Genomic DNA, 16,593 nt, shown 5'->3' on the forward strand with positions numbered 1-16,593 from the left:
GAAAAAGTATAAACGTCCTCAACCTCCCGACACCACCCAGTATTCTCAATAAATCTGCTAAAAACAATGCAACACAAAGGCAGTTTCCTGTTGTTGAAAGCCCGGATGTTGATTGGCCAGCTCCATATCTGTTGGAACTTATGGGCAGCAAGACCAGACAGCACCTAACATAAGTCACAAACCAAAGTACTGGATAAATTGATTCTTTTAACCTGATGATGGTGCCAAATTGAAGGTTTAGTAATCACAAAAGCTGTTTCATCTGGAGTATGGATAGTGAGTCTTTTTGGGCCGGTGTGCGTTTCATATGATGTTGTAATTACATGGTTTGGCCACTGTGTCAAATAGACTCCTAAGTGCAATTCCTGGGGGCCTTAATCCTGACACTTGAATGTTTCAACCAAACTTGATGGCGGTCGATCTAATAGTTGTTGAGACACAACTTCATGGCGGCACTGTAAGAAAAGCAATTCATCCTCTGGGGACCACTAATGTCTGTACAAAATTTAAGAACAACCCTAATAGTTGTTGGGATATTTCAATCTGGACCAACTGGACAGATGGACCCACGCTGCCATCTCGGCATGGCTGAAAAAAAAAAAAAGCATAAATCTCTCACCTTAATGTTAGATCAGTTAGTGTATAATCTATCCAGTTATGGTAGAATCTGTCATCAGTGCTCCTGGTCTGGACGTGTCCTTGTGGTATCAGGCGATGTGGATCTCAGTTTACATGCTCCTCCTGCCCGGTGTGCAGTGTCAGCGTGCTTGTCTGGGGGAGAAAATTCAAAACTTAACATCAACGTAAGCGGCGCTGTGACCTTCCCGCTTCAATTACATCACCGCCCAGTGCTCAAGGAGGCTGGCAAAAACAAAACCACAAAAGGATATCACTTGCCTTGTTTGTGAATGCTAGGTCACTGTAATGCTGGAAAAGGTGTTCAGTAGTTGATAGCCTCGGCGGTCCCTGGCGGGGGAAGAAGTGATCTTTTAAAGGAAAAATTTGGTGTTTTGGGAAGTTTGTTTTCTTCTTCTTTCGTGTTATCAAGAGTTGCGCGAGAAGATTGATTAATTTAAATATTAATCATATTTATTGAGGTTTAGATCTTAATAAACAACACAGTTTACATGTTTGATATGGAGAAGGAGGAAGTATATACATATTAAATCCTAACCCTTTACGCTGACTTCAACACGCGCCATACGTGTAGAATGGTGTTGGGAAAAATTAGCATGTCCATCCGAGTGTGATGTTCACATCACTGGTGATAAAAGACAATAAAAACCTCTGAATCCCAGGAATGAATGTTGGTTTCACCCTTTTCCAATGAGCTGATGTTGTGATGGGAGGCTGATTTTGTTACCCTAGGACAAGCCAGGCTAGCTGCTTCCCCCTGTTTCTGTCTCTGAGCTAAGCTAAGCTAAGCTAAGCTAAGCTAAGCTAAGCTAAGCTAAGCTAAGCTAACCAAGAGCTGTCCCCAGCTTAATGTTTACCCTACAGATGCCATAGTGGTGGCTAATCTAACTCTCAGCAAGAAAAGACATTTTCAAAAATGCTGAACTACTACTTTAAAGATGATAGATACATTCACTGGGCTTCCACTACCATCAGATACCATTTATATAGTTGTAGCTCAGTCTTAATTAGGTCTTTCATTCAACACACTACTGTAATCTATTGATTTCGTATCACTCCTGAAACTGATTTTAAACTCTAACCGTACGTGACATATCGTCTCATCTGATGATCAGGTTAAATATTGATAGCTCATAAATAGCTGTCATGTCAAAAGCCAGAAGAGGAAAATAAAAGGAGTTTTTCTTCCTGCGATTACAAGAGAGTACACCAAGACTTTGTTGGACATAAACCACCGTCCATGTTGCTCTACATACAGACCCCATACAGCAGCGGAGCCATTACATATTGTAAGATGATGGAGGGGCACGTCAGTTTTCCTGCCCAGGACACATTAACTGGACTGCTGGTGGAATTTACAGTAAAGGCTTGTGTGGGTCAGTTGAGAATTGTCCACACTGTAAAAAATATCCACTCCACTGAGTCATTCAATCTTGCAATTAGTCTCTCTAAATGCAAAAAAGGAGACAAAAGTTAAAATAACTTAATGTATTTATGGTGCTGATTTCCTCAACCTAAGTGACTGTATGTACAGTTTTCTTTATTAGTGAATTTCTACCTAATACCGCTACAAAAAAAGAAAAGCAAAGGCCCACAGAGAAGTGGAATTACTCAGTCTGTCAGGCATTTTTCACCTTTAACAATGTTTAATTTATTTTCATCATGTATTATTCTGCTCACTGTTTTCTCCATTAATTGATCAATAGTTTTTATTTATAAACCATTAGGGAACTGAAACCTATCCATCACAATATCCTGGAGCTCTTGACTTCAAATGTCCTCAACAAGGATATAAAACAAAGAAAGGTGGTAAATCCTCACACTGAAGAGGCTGAAATCGGAGAATAATCACAGTTGTGTATTTGAAAAAACGATCGCCAGAGTAGTCTCAGATAATTTACGGAAGACCGGTTAATCGATTAATTGACTCATCATCTCAGCTCTACTTTTTATAGCTTAACATGAGACAACATAACTTGTCAACGTGGTCATTTTTTGCAGTGCATGCAGCTCGACTGGCGAGAGAGCCTGTCAAAGGCTGACAAATGGAGAGAGTGCTTTCTGCTGAGAGCTGTCCCTACAGGTTTCCCCTGCAGGCAGCCAGACCCGGGCCAGGAAATATATTTATTCATATCATCGACCATCAGAGTGTTGTCATATGGATACCACATAACCTCGGAGTGTGTTCAGATCGTCGTCCTCGGTGACACACATGAAGGTTTTTATCTCAAAGGTTTGGGTGAGATTAATAATAATGTCTTTTTAGAAGATGGAGGGAGCTAATCAGCAGCTGAGGGGCCCCTGACCTGTGACTGCTGCTGTTACTTGCTGTAAAGTCGCAGAGCTTCGTTATAGGAAGTGACGTCCTGATCACAATCGTAGCCGTCCTAGCATCGTGGTTCTTGGAATGCAGTGCTGGTCTGCTGGCTTGATCCATAACGTTTTTGCAGAATGAAATATCTCAACAGCTACTGAATGGACTGGCATAAGAAATTGCACAGACAAATGTGAATCCCCAGAAGATGAATCCTACAGAGTTTTGTGATGCCTTGACTTTTTCTCTGGCAACACCGTGATTTCAATGTTTGTGGTTTAAAGTGAAATGTCTTGACAACTGTCGGATGTTCACCACAGGATACATTTTTATTATCTTTGGTAATCCCTTAAAGATATAAAATGTAACATGTCTGCATTAAAATGTTGAAAAAAAATATATATATGGGTGTCATTTTTGTATTTTGTAAGCATGTGAACCTTTTGTGAACCTTCTCATCTCTTGTTCTTTTGTTGCTCCATTATCTTGAATTTGTTACCTCCTTCTTCGTTTACTGATATTTTCTTTTTTTCATTTTTGTTGAACTTCTCCTTTAAGAAAAAAAAGGATCGCTTACAATACCTTATACAGTGTGCTGCAGTGTTTAGTATAAAATCTGTTCAGGACACTGACAGCGTGGCCCTTTTGCTAACACCTGAGAGTTCTGGTTCATCTGCAAGATTTCACCGACCCCAAACGACCCCCCAAATGATGCACCATTGTTTTGTACTTGCTTTGCATTTACCTGAGTCTCAGATTTTTTTTTGCTTCTGTGTTCCTGTGTTTTGTCTCACAATCCATCTATGCCTCTCAGCACTGATGCTCAGCCACTGCAGCTACTGTGCCCTCTCCACATGCCCCCGTAGCTGCAGTCCTCAAGGAAAGCGAGATTTCAGCAGTTTAACAGACTGAACCCCCGCAGAGGACGGCTCTGTGGAGAGGAGGAGTGAAAAATCAGGGCTTTTTTTTTTCTGCTTGTCCTGAACACCTGAGTTAAAAGCCGTTTGTCGACATTTATTCGCCAATGCTCAGCATATTTCATTTAGACATTTACAGGCAGGGATTTGAAGTCAAGCGTGCTTCCATTGCTGTTACAATCCCAATCCTGGTGCGTAAAATAGGAATAATTTACTGCTTTTTGACCCCAGGTCTTTTTAACATGCATCTAAAAGGTGATTTATCTCCACAAATTACCTGGAACCTCTTTTGCTTCATCATTCATCCTCACTCCAGAGTCCTTCCCTTCCCCTTATGATAATGAGCATGAATATGCAGTTTCAGCAAAGCAAAGCAAGCAAATCAATAAACTAATCAGTCATTTAAGGGCAACACTGTGTGCCACAGAGCACTTAATAATTAAGTCCAAAATGCTTTTAGGCAAATTCCGAGCCAGTCTTTTCCCACCAGAGCGGGGATTTTTCTTATAGCCGTGTAGAATAAACAGATGCTGTTCTTGAATATGTCAGGTATGCATCATCACAAAGGTACCTCCATTATGTTTCAGTGCGGCGTGCGTGTGTGAGTGTGTGTTGGTCCGGGAACACTCTCTGCACAGCTCCCCCCCCCCCCCCCGTGCTGCTGCTGACTCATTGTCACAGCAGCCCCTGAATCTGCTGCCTGCCTGTGTTATTCACACACTCACCTTCCTCTGCTGGTGTCTGCTCAGCACCTGGAGCCCAAGACCAGCTAGGTTTCACCCACATGTTCGGCTGCACCAGGACCAGAGAAGATGCTGGCGATTAACACATCGGTCGACCGCCAGGGAAGAGACTGTCGATTATTTTATTAACTGCATTATTGTTTGCTGTCACTTAACAGGAGAAAAAAGAAGGAGAAGAAAAAAGAAAAATGACCAACATTCTCTTTTTGCAGCTCTTTCTTTTTGGTTTCCACTACTTTATGCCCACCTATTAAGCATTAACAATCAGCAGACAATATAAATAGTTAATAAATGGTTTATAACACACTATAATGTGGTTGTAAGCAGATATACAGATCATTAAAGCTATAGCTCCTTCTGCTGGCACCCATTAGTCGAGGTGGGTGAAAGTACAGGGTATTTTGTTCTACATCAACTTAAATGTAGCTAAAAATCAGTAATAGTACAAGTTTTAATTATTGGCAGACACTGTACAATAAACACTGATTGGCTTATGAATACATTATGGTGTGTTGTAAATTAGATATTTGTTTTTATACAATCAAAGAAAGAAGGGGCTCCTTATAACTGAAGAACTTGCCTGATAATCTTCACATTTTTAAGTTTTCCTCACTATCAAAGTAATGCAGTGAGTTATTTATATATCCAATATACTGCTGATAGGTAATTCGGCACGTTTTCGTGGTGCAAATTTGGCAAAATGAGGCCCACAGCTAAATGACTTCCTGTCTTATCCCCTTCACTTTGAAAACCCCCTGGACTCAATGATAACTTCAATGATAAGATTAACACAAAATGAGTCCGGACTAACTTCGGATCGGCCTCCTCGACACTGCAAAGACCAAGAAAAATCAGCTGTCTGTTGTCAGTCCTACACAAAGTACAGTATGTGAAAAGGGCAAAATAGGGCACCTGATTCAGATATCTAACTATAGAAATAGTGAAGCCTCTGTAAGAGTATCGACTGCGCTCCTCCCCCCCTCCTCCGTGTCTGTGGATTTTACAAGTCTCTGCTGCAGGTATCTACTGCTGCATTGGCCGAGGAGAGTGCAGGGCTGCTAACTGAAGGGCTGCAATATGCACGCGTGCTCTGCTCCCAGCAGGGCTACTACACCGACAAGACAAATGTGTAACACCGAAAAATGATGACACCTCATTATTTTCCGCATTTTAGTTGCATTCACTCATTTAATAAGCCTAACAAATACCTGCAAGCGTTGAAATCATTATCTAATGGGAATAAAACATGGTGTATGTGTAAAACTGTAGCATCAAGTCATTCTGTGTAACCTTGTGTGCGCTCGAGTGAAGTTTGACTGCAGAGCTTCATCACTGACAGAGTGATCTGCCCCCTAGTGGAGGACTTAGGAATGACAGACAAGAGTGACTCTAAAGTGACCTTCCTTATACACAGTATGATGGTAATTACTTAAAGTACATATATTATGAATCAGCAGACAAACACCAGCTCTGAATTTTCAGTTTTATTTAAGGTTCATTTTTCCAGACCTGCAGAGGACAGTTCACTTCCTTTTAAGCGCCTCAATTTTGTTTTGTTTTTTCTTTTCTCGCAACATCACGTTAAAACCCATTGAATGACTCTGTGTTGGTTTCTCCTGGATGAGTTTGTTCATTTTTGTGAATACTGTTAAATAGGGAACAGCAGGAGGGGTGGGAAGGGGTTGGGGGTGGGAGGTTAGAGAGGGAGGGAGAGAGAGAGAGAGAGAGAGAGAGAGAGAGAGAGAGAGAGAGCGAGAGAGAGAGCGAGAGAGAGAGAGAGAGAGAGAGAGAGAGAGAGAGAGAGCGAACACGGATCAGAATTAAGACTTCAAAAAGAAAAAAGGCGGTGGTCGGAGAGGTCGATCTCAAATCCTGTAGGCTGAGAGCTCCTTAAATCACTACTACAGTACTTGGTTTAGTCAGCACCTCCCTTGTGACACACACTCACATACAGTTGCTGAAGTCACATACAATATTGCATATTTTTTCAGCAATCACTGATGCTCGACTCCCCTTCCAATCACTCGAGCTCCTTTCTCTCATCTGTCTGTTTTTAAGGCCTCGTTTAAGCCCTCCAGGGTCGCACAAAGGGACCTGTTTCGCCCCAGTGCTACCCTCATTAGTATTTTTGACATTTCCTCATCCATCCTTGTCATTGTCCTATCTACTTGGTGGCTGTCCATGTTAGGGCTAGCTACTGTAGGTACCACACAGTGGCACTGTGAGTAAGAGTCTAACCCTAGTGCTCAGGATGTGTGCCACGATCTCCCAAAGCCCTGGCTCCCCGCGGTTAGGCAGTGCTCTATCCTCTGATACAGAGGTTCAGCAAAATTTTCCCTCCAGCAGGACAGGGCCAGCAGGAGCCCTCTACTAAAGGGAATATGGGCCAAGTGGCCTCTGAAGCAGGCCATCTGTGTCCCTACCTAACAGGGAGCCCATGCATAGCCTGTGCCCTCAGCTCCCCTGTGTCATCTGCATTCACTCTCTACGAACCAAATCTCAGCTTCTTTTTTTTTTTTTTTTTTTTTTTACAATTTTTAAAAACCACTCTCAAGAAAAAAAAAAAAAAAAGCTAAGTACTAACCCCTTTTCTCTCTCTCTTTTACCTCGCCTTATTCACGACTTCAGCTGTAAGTTTTAACCGTTTCACAGTCTCCTGTTAAAGTGGGGAAGATGAGGGTCTTTGGGGCAAAGCTTCAAGAGCAGATTCACAGCTTGCTTCATTCCTCCAAAACATTATCGTGACTTCAACTTTCAAAAACACAAATGTTGTTCATGCTTAATCATTAGTTACTTTAAAAAAAGACCTCACTTCAGCTAATTTGTTTCTTCGCCAGTTTGTGGAGTTAACTCTTGTGTCACCACTGGGCGCTCAATGCTAAAACTGTTTCTTGTGCTCTCCGTTAACAGCGAGCTACACAATGAATCCAATGTTACGCCCAGAACTAGATGTAAGGAGTGGTGATGGTAGCAGACAAAGGGTAATGAGAACTCTTGTACCACAAACAAAAACAAAAACAAATTGGCCTTCGGAATAGACAAAAAGGAAGGAGGAAGAGAAAAAGAAGAAAGCATGTTTGTTACTTTGTTAATAATTTTCATACTCTGCAGATTGGTGTGTATTGCGTTGGGGTGGAGGGGGGAGCGGGGTACAGGATGAGTGGGTATAAAGTGGTAGTGGGGGAATGGATGGGTGTCTGCTGTAGTCTGTGTTCAGTGGCGGTCCACAGCGGCACTCTGTAGCAGCTCTGTGGCGGGCTGTACCGGGGGTCTGAAGGCGGTCTGGAAGCCTGGGGGAGGGGAGTGGAACTGGCTGGCGGGGTTGGCTGTGGGAGGGGGCAGGTAGGGAGCCCAGCCGCCGGCGGCTCTGTGGTGGAGGGGGATGTGGGCGTCGAGAAGGCCGGTGTGGAGGGGCTGGGGAGTGGGCATCGCTGAGCCGGCCGGGCCGTCCATCTCTGTGAGCGCCTGCAGGGACTTGAGCCAGTGTGGTGGGTTGTCGTCCTGGAGACAGTCTAAACTGTTTCCTTGTGAGGCTGGGATGCCTGCAGGGAGGAGGGGGTGGCAGAATAGATGAGTAATGACAAAAACACAGGGGGGAGACAAATGCAAAGTTCCTACATCTTTTTTCAAGCTTTTTTTTTTTTTTAAATTGGCATATTAAGCTTCCTAGCATCTTACAGCTATGGTAAATTACATATTTATACACAGAATATAAATACACACTAAATATTTCACTTCATCATATAAAATCAGATTGTGGGTTACACGACCAAAATTATGATTCGTGATTGCATTCAACAGAGGGATGACATATTAAAAAAGGACAAACACATGTTTTCATGTTTCAAAATGTGGTCCTGGCTGAGCAGATATAAAGCTATTTATTTTGAGAGTAATGCTACATGTTATGTTACAATTACATATAGTTCCAAGCACTCGGTCAAAAATCCAATCACTTTTAGTCTTTGAAAACACCACACTACAATTTAAGCACTTTCAAGGATTTTCAGTATGTACCCCGCACATAAGACACTGCAGGAAATACAAATAATGTGAAGTCAGATTTGTTTAGTAGATAAAATCTGGCCTTATTGTACTTCAAGTTACTGGGTATCAGCTTATTCAAAACAATTTACATAACTGACACCAAAGCTATTATTATTATCATTCCAAAGATGATAATTATAACCTATGAACTTAATGGTACTTTGTCCACAAATCCTCCTTACTGACCCTCCTAATATCCTGCTCGAGTAAAAACTGAGCAGTTTTGTCAAATAAATAATACAGCAATTAACAATTATTTTAAAATTCAGCTTAGAGCTGTAGGGATTATTTGATTAGTTTGATAATGATGACATTTGATGGTTCAGATTCTCAAAACTGAAAATTTGCTGTTTTTCTTAGTCTTACATTACAGTTTACTCGACATCCAAAGTAAACTATTTGGACTGGACTTTGAGGAGCTTTAGGGATTCTTGTTCACTATTTTCTTAGAGTTTAATAGACCAGGGGATTAATCAAGAAAATAGGCAGCAGGTTAACCAAAAACAAACCAAAAAAGTTGCAGCTGTAATTCAATGTATGATGGTATGAAACAGTAGATTGAACCAGTGAATGTACCTTCAACAAACGTTCAACAAATAATCAAATATCATAATGAATTCTAACTGATGTTCTGCTGATAACCACACTAACTGAGAAATAATTCCGTATATGTCCAACCTGTGATGATAGCAGGGTCCATCCAACTGGCTGTGCCGTCCCAGCTCAGGCTGTGTGAGATTCCCGCTGGCCCTGCTGGCCCACCAATGTGGTTAACACTGTTGGAGGATGAGGAGGAGGAAGAGGAAGAGGAGTTTGGGAGGCCCCCGAAGTTGATATTGATGTTGGGCAGGAGAGCTCTGAGGCCATCCTGCCACTCTTTCACATTTAAGCCATCTATAGAGCCACTGTTTTCTGCAGGAGAGGAGAGGAAAACAGACACGTCAAATCCTCCTGTGTTTTGATCACAGACTAGTGGCTATCAGCAGAACTGCATCTACAAGTGTTTCCTCTGTAAGGTCAATAAACGCTAATCAAAACAAGTATCACAATGTCGCGTGGGAGTGTACATGTGTTGTGATATCAAATAACACCATTATGCAACACATCTGATCTCTGTTTTAACATGCACTGCTTCCACAGGACACAGAGAGGTGCCACAGTGACCCAGGTGTCTGGTACCTGAGATGGGGATCCCTCCCAGCCCTGTGTTGTGCTGAGGTGGCAGATTCAGGTCCAGGAAATTACTGTGTGAGGCAGCACTGGCTGAGTGGTTCAAGTGTGTGAGGTTATTCCGTGTGGGGACGCCCATCCAGGGGTGTCTGGCGGATGGCTGCTGCTGCTGACTGGCCTGGCTGTTCTGACTGCCGGGGAAACTGAAGGAGCTGTAGATGGCTCTGTGGTGGAGCTGGGGGAGGCGTGGCAGGCCGCTGGGGAAGTGGTGGGAGCTGCTGGGATTAGGGTTGGGGGGCAGCAGGCTGGGACCATGGCTGCTCCCCTGGGAGAAGGGCCCTGGGGACAAGGGACTCTGATCCTGCACGGACAGCTCCTTCTCTATCAGGTCTGCCAAGGCCTTGCGGGTGACGTCGAAAGGATCGAAGCCCAGATCGTCATCCTGCTGTTTGCTGGATGAGCCGAAGCCAAAGGCCGCCTGCCAGTCTGTGGAAGAGGACACTGGTATTGTGTCTGTGAGGAAAGGAGAGAGAAAAGTTAGTGGATCTGTCCTTGATGTAAAGATTTTTTAGTCGACAAGCCATAGGATTTCTTTGACTAAGCTGATTGGTTGCTGACAGAAGGCCTTCAGTTAGAGCCTAAAAAAAATGATGCATCTGACGGGCTGTTACCTCTGTTCAACCCCTTCGTGAGGCAATCTTTTATGTGAAAGTGTCTATAAATACGTAAGGTGTACTTTTTAAGTTATTAACTTTGGTAGTTTGGCCCTCTGGGCTAAAATATCCTAATTTTCCTAATCTTGTGTATGTGTTTCAAGTATTCACATCCATGTTTTAAAGGAATTCCATAACATTAACTGGGATCATCTAGGTGAGCTGGTATTGAATGACCCCCTTGTAATTTTAAGACAGAATTCATTGAATTATGGATTTAATTTAAGTTAATGCTGTCATCCTGATCAACGCGTTATTTGAAAACAACACAAATAGCTCGACCAATCAGGCACTTGAGACACACAAAATGTTTTAATTTAATCTCCATCGTACCTGATGTGAAGAGGCTCTGTGGTTCGGGGGTCATGGGCCAGTCAGAACTGCCGCGAGGGGAGCTGGGGAAGGGGGGCAGGCCAGCAGGGAGTGGGTTAGGATGTCTGAAGTTACTGTTGTCTGAAAAGAGCGACTGGGACTCAGCTGCCGCACCCTCAAAGGGTGAACGGGCTGTGAGGTCTGACACGCTGATGGGCACCACCAGACTGGGCTTAGTTAAACCCGGGGGAGGAGAGGGGGAGTCACTGGTGGGTATCTGGACAAAAAGAGGGGAGAGAAATGCTTGTTAGATTGCCCTCACACGTGGTTCACATTCATAAAAAAAGAGTTTAGGTGTTTTTACCTGTTGTAAAGTCTCGCCATTCACCATTCCGATCGACTCTGGAGGTTTGTCACTGGGACTGTACATAGAAAAATCACAAATTTGCATTAATGCAAAACGACCATACTTGGAAAAACAAAGACAATGATTACCTTTGAAGGTATAACTTTTACAATATGACCAAGGGAGCTCCGAAAGCATCGGGGGCAGCGTATTACTGTAGTAACTGACATCTGCTGCCATAGCTGCTCTTTTCTAGCTATCCTTGGCTATAGTTCGCTAACATTATGGTATTAGCTCATGGTTCAGCTAGCAGCCTTAGAGTTTGCCTGGACTGGGACCTTGGCCTAAGACACGATGACTTGGGCTAAGTGGTTAGCATGCTAACTTCAGTAGATCTATCTACAACACAGTACATAGACATCTTTTAAATATAGACTGATAGAAGTATAAATTACCTGTTACTGTCACAGTTAGAGGAGAAGGGAGACAGGGCAGTACGTTGGCCAGGACCAAGCTCTGTTTCTAGCCCATCTGAAGCAATTACTTCTTGATCTAGATAGTCTAGCAACGGAGGAGACTTGCGGTCCTCTGAAAGCCCGTTGGCCAGTTTGTTGTGTCCTGACAGCGTAGGCCAGCCATCTTTACCATTGCTACTGTTAGATCTGTTACAAAGCAGGAGAAATATGAAACTTAGCACAGTAATAATCATAAACCTGCAGTGTGGGAGTAATAAGAGGAAGAATGCAAAAGAAATAAAACACCAACCTCTGTGTGGAGTTGGATTTGCTCTTCGACTTCTCTGTGCCACATGCTGGAGGTTGTAGAAAGCTAGGGTTAATTTTATAGAGGTCTTGGAGGAGTTTCTGCTCATACTCTTGATGTTTCCCCGCCTAAAAACAAATAACATGGCATGAGTCAGCATTAACCCTTTTATCAATAAACAAATTATAAACCACAATCAACACATGTAGCAAAAAGCAAAAATTAGTTAATGTTTCAGAAAAAGAAGCAATTTTACCTGCATCTCCTCTTTAGTAAAGCTAGCTGCTTCATCTCCCAGCTCATGTAGATACATACAATCAGGTTTGGGACACTGCATACTTTTAAGGAAGTAACTGCAGTACTTTGTTGTGCCTAAAGAAGCCTGTAACAGAGAAAGACAGAGAACCTCTGAGAAATGATAGGAGAACATTTGTAAATGCAATAGGATGCTGAAGATTTTTGGTTTAATCCTAGTAGTTAACATCACAGGCTGTTTTATTATAAAAATGCATATGTTATCCATTGAGGAGAAAATGGAAAAGTTATCACAGGGCTTCAATGCTAACAAAACATACAAGACTAGCTTAAAATATTTCTACACAAGATGAGCTAAAGTATTGAGGTTAATTTCTCACCTTGAGTGTTCTGCCATCAACAACCACATTGTTCACACACTGTATTGCTCTTAAAGCATCTTCAGAGCGGATGTAAGTGACATAGGCACTGGCGCTAGGCCCCTGGATAAATAAAATTAAGCAAACATACAAGTCAAACAGACCTACTTTTTATAGTGTCTCTCTATGTCTGCAACAAGAAGCAATTGCAACTTGTAACTTACATGTTTGATCAGATAACGTTTGTGTTACTTTATAATTACAATTTGATACCATGGCATTTGTAAAAATGTAAACACAATGTTTAATATCATTGCATGCAAAAAGACACATTGTTATTCTATTGAATTCTATTATTCTATTCTAATTGTTCTGTAATTCTATTCTATTGAATTAAATATATATAAATGTTAATGTTTAACAACATCCTGCCATCTGATCTAAGCTCTCACCTGTGAACCCGCATAAGATGTGCTATTGTTGATGACCACTTTATGGATTTTCCCAAACCTCCCAAAATACTCTGGTCGTTTAAGGACCTGTGGGCACAAAGCAAAAAATATCTTTCACTTAGCACAAAGTTTTAATATCAACAGAGACTCAACTACCTTGGCTTCAATGGGACATGAGAGAAAACTTTGATCTTAATTTATATTTGTCAGAAAAGACCCAAGATAAATCAAGCAGCTATCTAGCAGCTTATGCCCTCAGTTTGTCAAAGCCTTATTCATGTTGAGCTAAAATACCAACACTTCAATGTCACAGGTAGCATAAGTCATTGGGGTTTTGGGTGAGTGAGGCTGTACTCACCTCCGGGTCAGCGAGTCGCTGCGAGAGCCCCACCACAAACACCAGATTTCTCTGGACCACTCTGACACTGGCCAGGTGCTTGCGGTTTTCTGTCACCTTCTGCTTCTTCTCATTCTGTTTCTGCTTCTTCTCGTTCTTTATCCTTTGGATCTCCTCCTGTGAAAGAGGCTTGTATACAGCGGGGTCCTCTGGATACGGCTACACAGAAACACAAACAATTTAGATGAACAGGTTTGAAAAATACTCAAGTTTTAATGTTGTGAATTTTGAAAGGCTGAGGATGTAAAGTATAAATTATGTACTAATGAACAATTTACTTTGCCCCTCCCCATTTACATTTGCAAGCTCAACATCATCATCTCCAGTTTCCAAAACATTTCCTCTCAGTTGAGTTATAATGAGTTTCTCTGTTATTGTCGCATCTCGTCACCTTTCTGCAGGCGGGGCAGAGGCCGTTCTCGTCTGTGCGGATGCGGTGCCAACAGAAGCGGCAGATCTGATAACCGCAGGTGCAGGGGAAGAAGTTGACGTCATCAATCTCCAGCGGCTCCATGCACAGAGGGCACTCCATGGGGTCGTCCTTCATTTCAGGGCTGTGGGACATCCTATGGCGCTGCGAGGGTGAGTGCTGAAGCTGGTCACAGTTCACAAGGCTAAGAAAACATACAGATGCTAAATGTAAGAACTACATCATAACAAAATTTAAAATATCAATTAAACTTGATACTGATGGGATGGTACAGGCTTTAAAACAGACTTTTGAATCACCAAGGTCACAATATCAGACTGAGCACACACCAAATATATGTTTGACATATTCAGCAGCAAGGGAAACATGATAATCAGCTGCCAGATTATTAGGTCCAGCTTTAAAGCAATACATCTTACTTCAATAACGGATATTATGTTCAGTTTTGATTAAACTTTCTGGAGAGGAGTTGGGATGAACTTTATGATGTAAACTGCTCTGCACATTTCAGAGCTGAAACTATTTGTCAACTGATAATGGATAGGTAGTTTGATAATCAATTTACTGTCAGTCATTGGAAAACAAAAGTGTCAAGCTTCTTAAATGTGACTATTTTGAGATTTGTCTAGTCCTGGATGAATATCTTTGAATTACCGATTGTTGATAGTACAGAATAAGCAATCTGAAGCCCTCACTTGGGATCTGGGTAATTGTGACAGCCTCCAAAAAACACAATAAAGCTGAATCAACACTTCTCTAAATCAGGTAAAATAAACTGAACATTTTTACCCCAACAAAGGTTTGAGTTATGGCAGGACTTTGAATCAAACTGCATTAGTTTTACATAGGCGTGACTTAAAAAAAACAACAAAATACGACAACAAGCCAGAAACATAAGCCATCACGTTAAAATGATAATGCGGATGTTGTGGCATATTTCAAAGGTTGACCATAAATAGCCACAACGTCATGATGGACGTTAAAGAGAAACGCAACAAACTGCGTTTATTTACAGATGAGACGTCTGCTAACAGTTCATCACCAGCCTGGGTTCTACGTGACAACACCGCTGCCAGCAGACTAACTCAATGACAAACCCAGATTGGTAAAACATGACAGCGTACAGTTGAAATACACGATAACTGATAAATGCCAATATTTCCACGTACTTGGCAGCTTTTGCTAGTAAATGACCACGTACAGGATCATCGGGGTTTAGCTGCTTCGCCCGCAGATATCAGCTGATTGATAAAATCGTGTATGGAGTCAGAATACCTAGTTAGCCAGGCGGGTAACTTTAGCTGATCTGTCTCCTGGATCGTACATTATGACAGATGTTATTTGACTAACGTTAGGCTAAGCTAACATTAGCCGCGAATTGTTGAAAGAAGCCGGTCTAACTAATAGCCGATATCCACGAGCAATTATAAAGCAAATCATAACACTAAAACACGCAGAGATCAATATTAACTTGATATTAATGCGAAATGTGCATAAAAACGTATGGCATAACGGTACGCTTTCGCCTACATATAACTGACAGCTTGCCTTTTTCTAACCGCTAGCATCGGCATAGCTAGCATGCTACATTATCATCAAAATGTACGGGGTTTTGGAGCCAAGCTTACGACGCGGCCTACACAAGCTAACGCTGAACTGGAAGCAAGTTTTTGGCACTATAAACAACTGACATTACTCTCACGACATCAAGATTACCTGGACTGAAGTCCAATAAGCGTGTGAATACTCTACTGTCAGGCTGTTAAGTCGTAACAGACACAGCTGTCCTTTATTTGTTGAGGGAGAATGGGAGCTGGCTAGCCCAGCTAGCAACTTGACTACCGTTAGCGTTACTTACCCTGTCCGTATTTAGCTTAGGATTCCACTCCAAGGGAGTCACACCAAATTGGGCGGGGACTGCGAGCCAATATATCTGAAATGTCCAAATTTCTACCCACGGTCACATAGGATAACCGTAGCTGTGTTGTTCTGTTGTTATTAGAAGGCTATAAAGATGTTCTGCCCCTTTCTTTTCTTGGTATTGTAGAGACAATTTACGCTCTAACCACCATCTTAGCTAGCATTAAAGTAGGGAGGAGGGAGTGGGGCAAGTGTTCAGAGCGTCTGAGTGTGCGCAGATGGACAGATGCCTTGTGGGTAATGGAGTCTACGATTTTAAGATATTGACCAGGGAATACAGGGGCGGAAACATGCAGAATGTGGCATTTACAATAACACGAAATACCTAAATATACAGTCCCTCGGTACTTTTGTGAAGTACTTGTACTTAAGGATTTACGTTCCATATCTCTTTATACTTCAAGTCCACGGCATTTCATGGAAATAGGAAATACTGTGCTATGTTATTCCAATATAATTATTAAAAGCTTAAATTATAAATCTGTAAATTGACTTTTGCATTTAAAATATGTAAAAATAAGATTATAAAATATGATTGTTACAAAGTAAACAACAGATTAAGCCATTTTTTCATTCTTACTCTATCCATGGTGATATGTTGAGGTTTCTTTCTTGTGACAAATGTGCTTATTGTAAGTTGTTTTGGACAAAAGTGTCTGCTATATGCTCTAAATGTAAATGAAAATGTATTAAACTGGACTCACATTTTAATGCAATACTAGTCAGCAAAGTAGATAGTTTTACTTTTAATGACAATTATGTTCTATCCAATTTTGAACACAGGAATTTCCTTGTGATTGAGAATTTTCGTGAGAAAAAA

At 41.8% G+C, this 16,593-nt stretch overlaps 1 protein-coding gene across 3 annotated transcripts; it reads right to left on the minus strand.

Moving 5' to 3' along the window:
- Window positions 1-6,079: 6,079 nt before the first annotated feature.
- cnot4a (CCR4-NOT transcription complex, subunit 4a) lies at window positions 6,080-15,979 on the minus strand. Of its 3 annotated transcripts, none has more exons than XM_037107474.1 (13): window positions 15,712-15,979; window positions 13,815-13,997; window positions 13,385-13,582; window positions 13,027-13,113; window positions 12,596-12,697; window positions 12,217-12,342; window positions 11,964-12,088; window positions 11,654-11,860; window positions 11,217-11,274; window positions 10,874-11,129; window positions 9,837-10,340; window positions 9,336-9,569; window positions 6,080-8,152 (listed from the first exon to the last, which is right to left on the minus strand). In XM_037107474.1, exons 2-13 carry the CDS (start codon window positions 13,986-13,988, stop codon window positions 7,824-7,826), a joined length of 2,400 nt encoding a protein of 799 aa, XP_036963369.1. In that variant the 5' UTR covers window positions 13,989-13,997; window positions 15,712-15,979; the 3' UTR covers window positions 6,080-7,823. The 3 variants fall into 3 exon arrangements, with proteins under 3 accessions (XP_036963369.1, XP_036963367.1, XP_036963368.1); XM_037107472.1 differs by having other exon boundaries at window positions 13,815-14,037; window positions 15,712-15,978; XM_037107473.1 differs by lacking the exon at window positions 15,712-15,979 and adding an exon at window positions 15,570-15,707 and having other exon boundaries at window positions 13,815-14,037.
- Between the last annotated feature and the right edge of the window lie 614 nt (window positions 15,980-16,593).

Source organism: Acanthopagrus latus, chromosome 8 (assembly GCF_904848185.1).
Source record: "Acanthopagrus latus isolate v.2019 chromosome 8, fAcaLat1.1, whole genome shotgun sequence".
Taxonomy (NCBI): Eukaryota; Metazoa; Chordata; class Actinopteri; order Spariformes; family Sparidae; genus Acanthopagrus; species Acanthopagrus latus.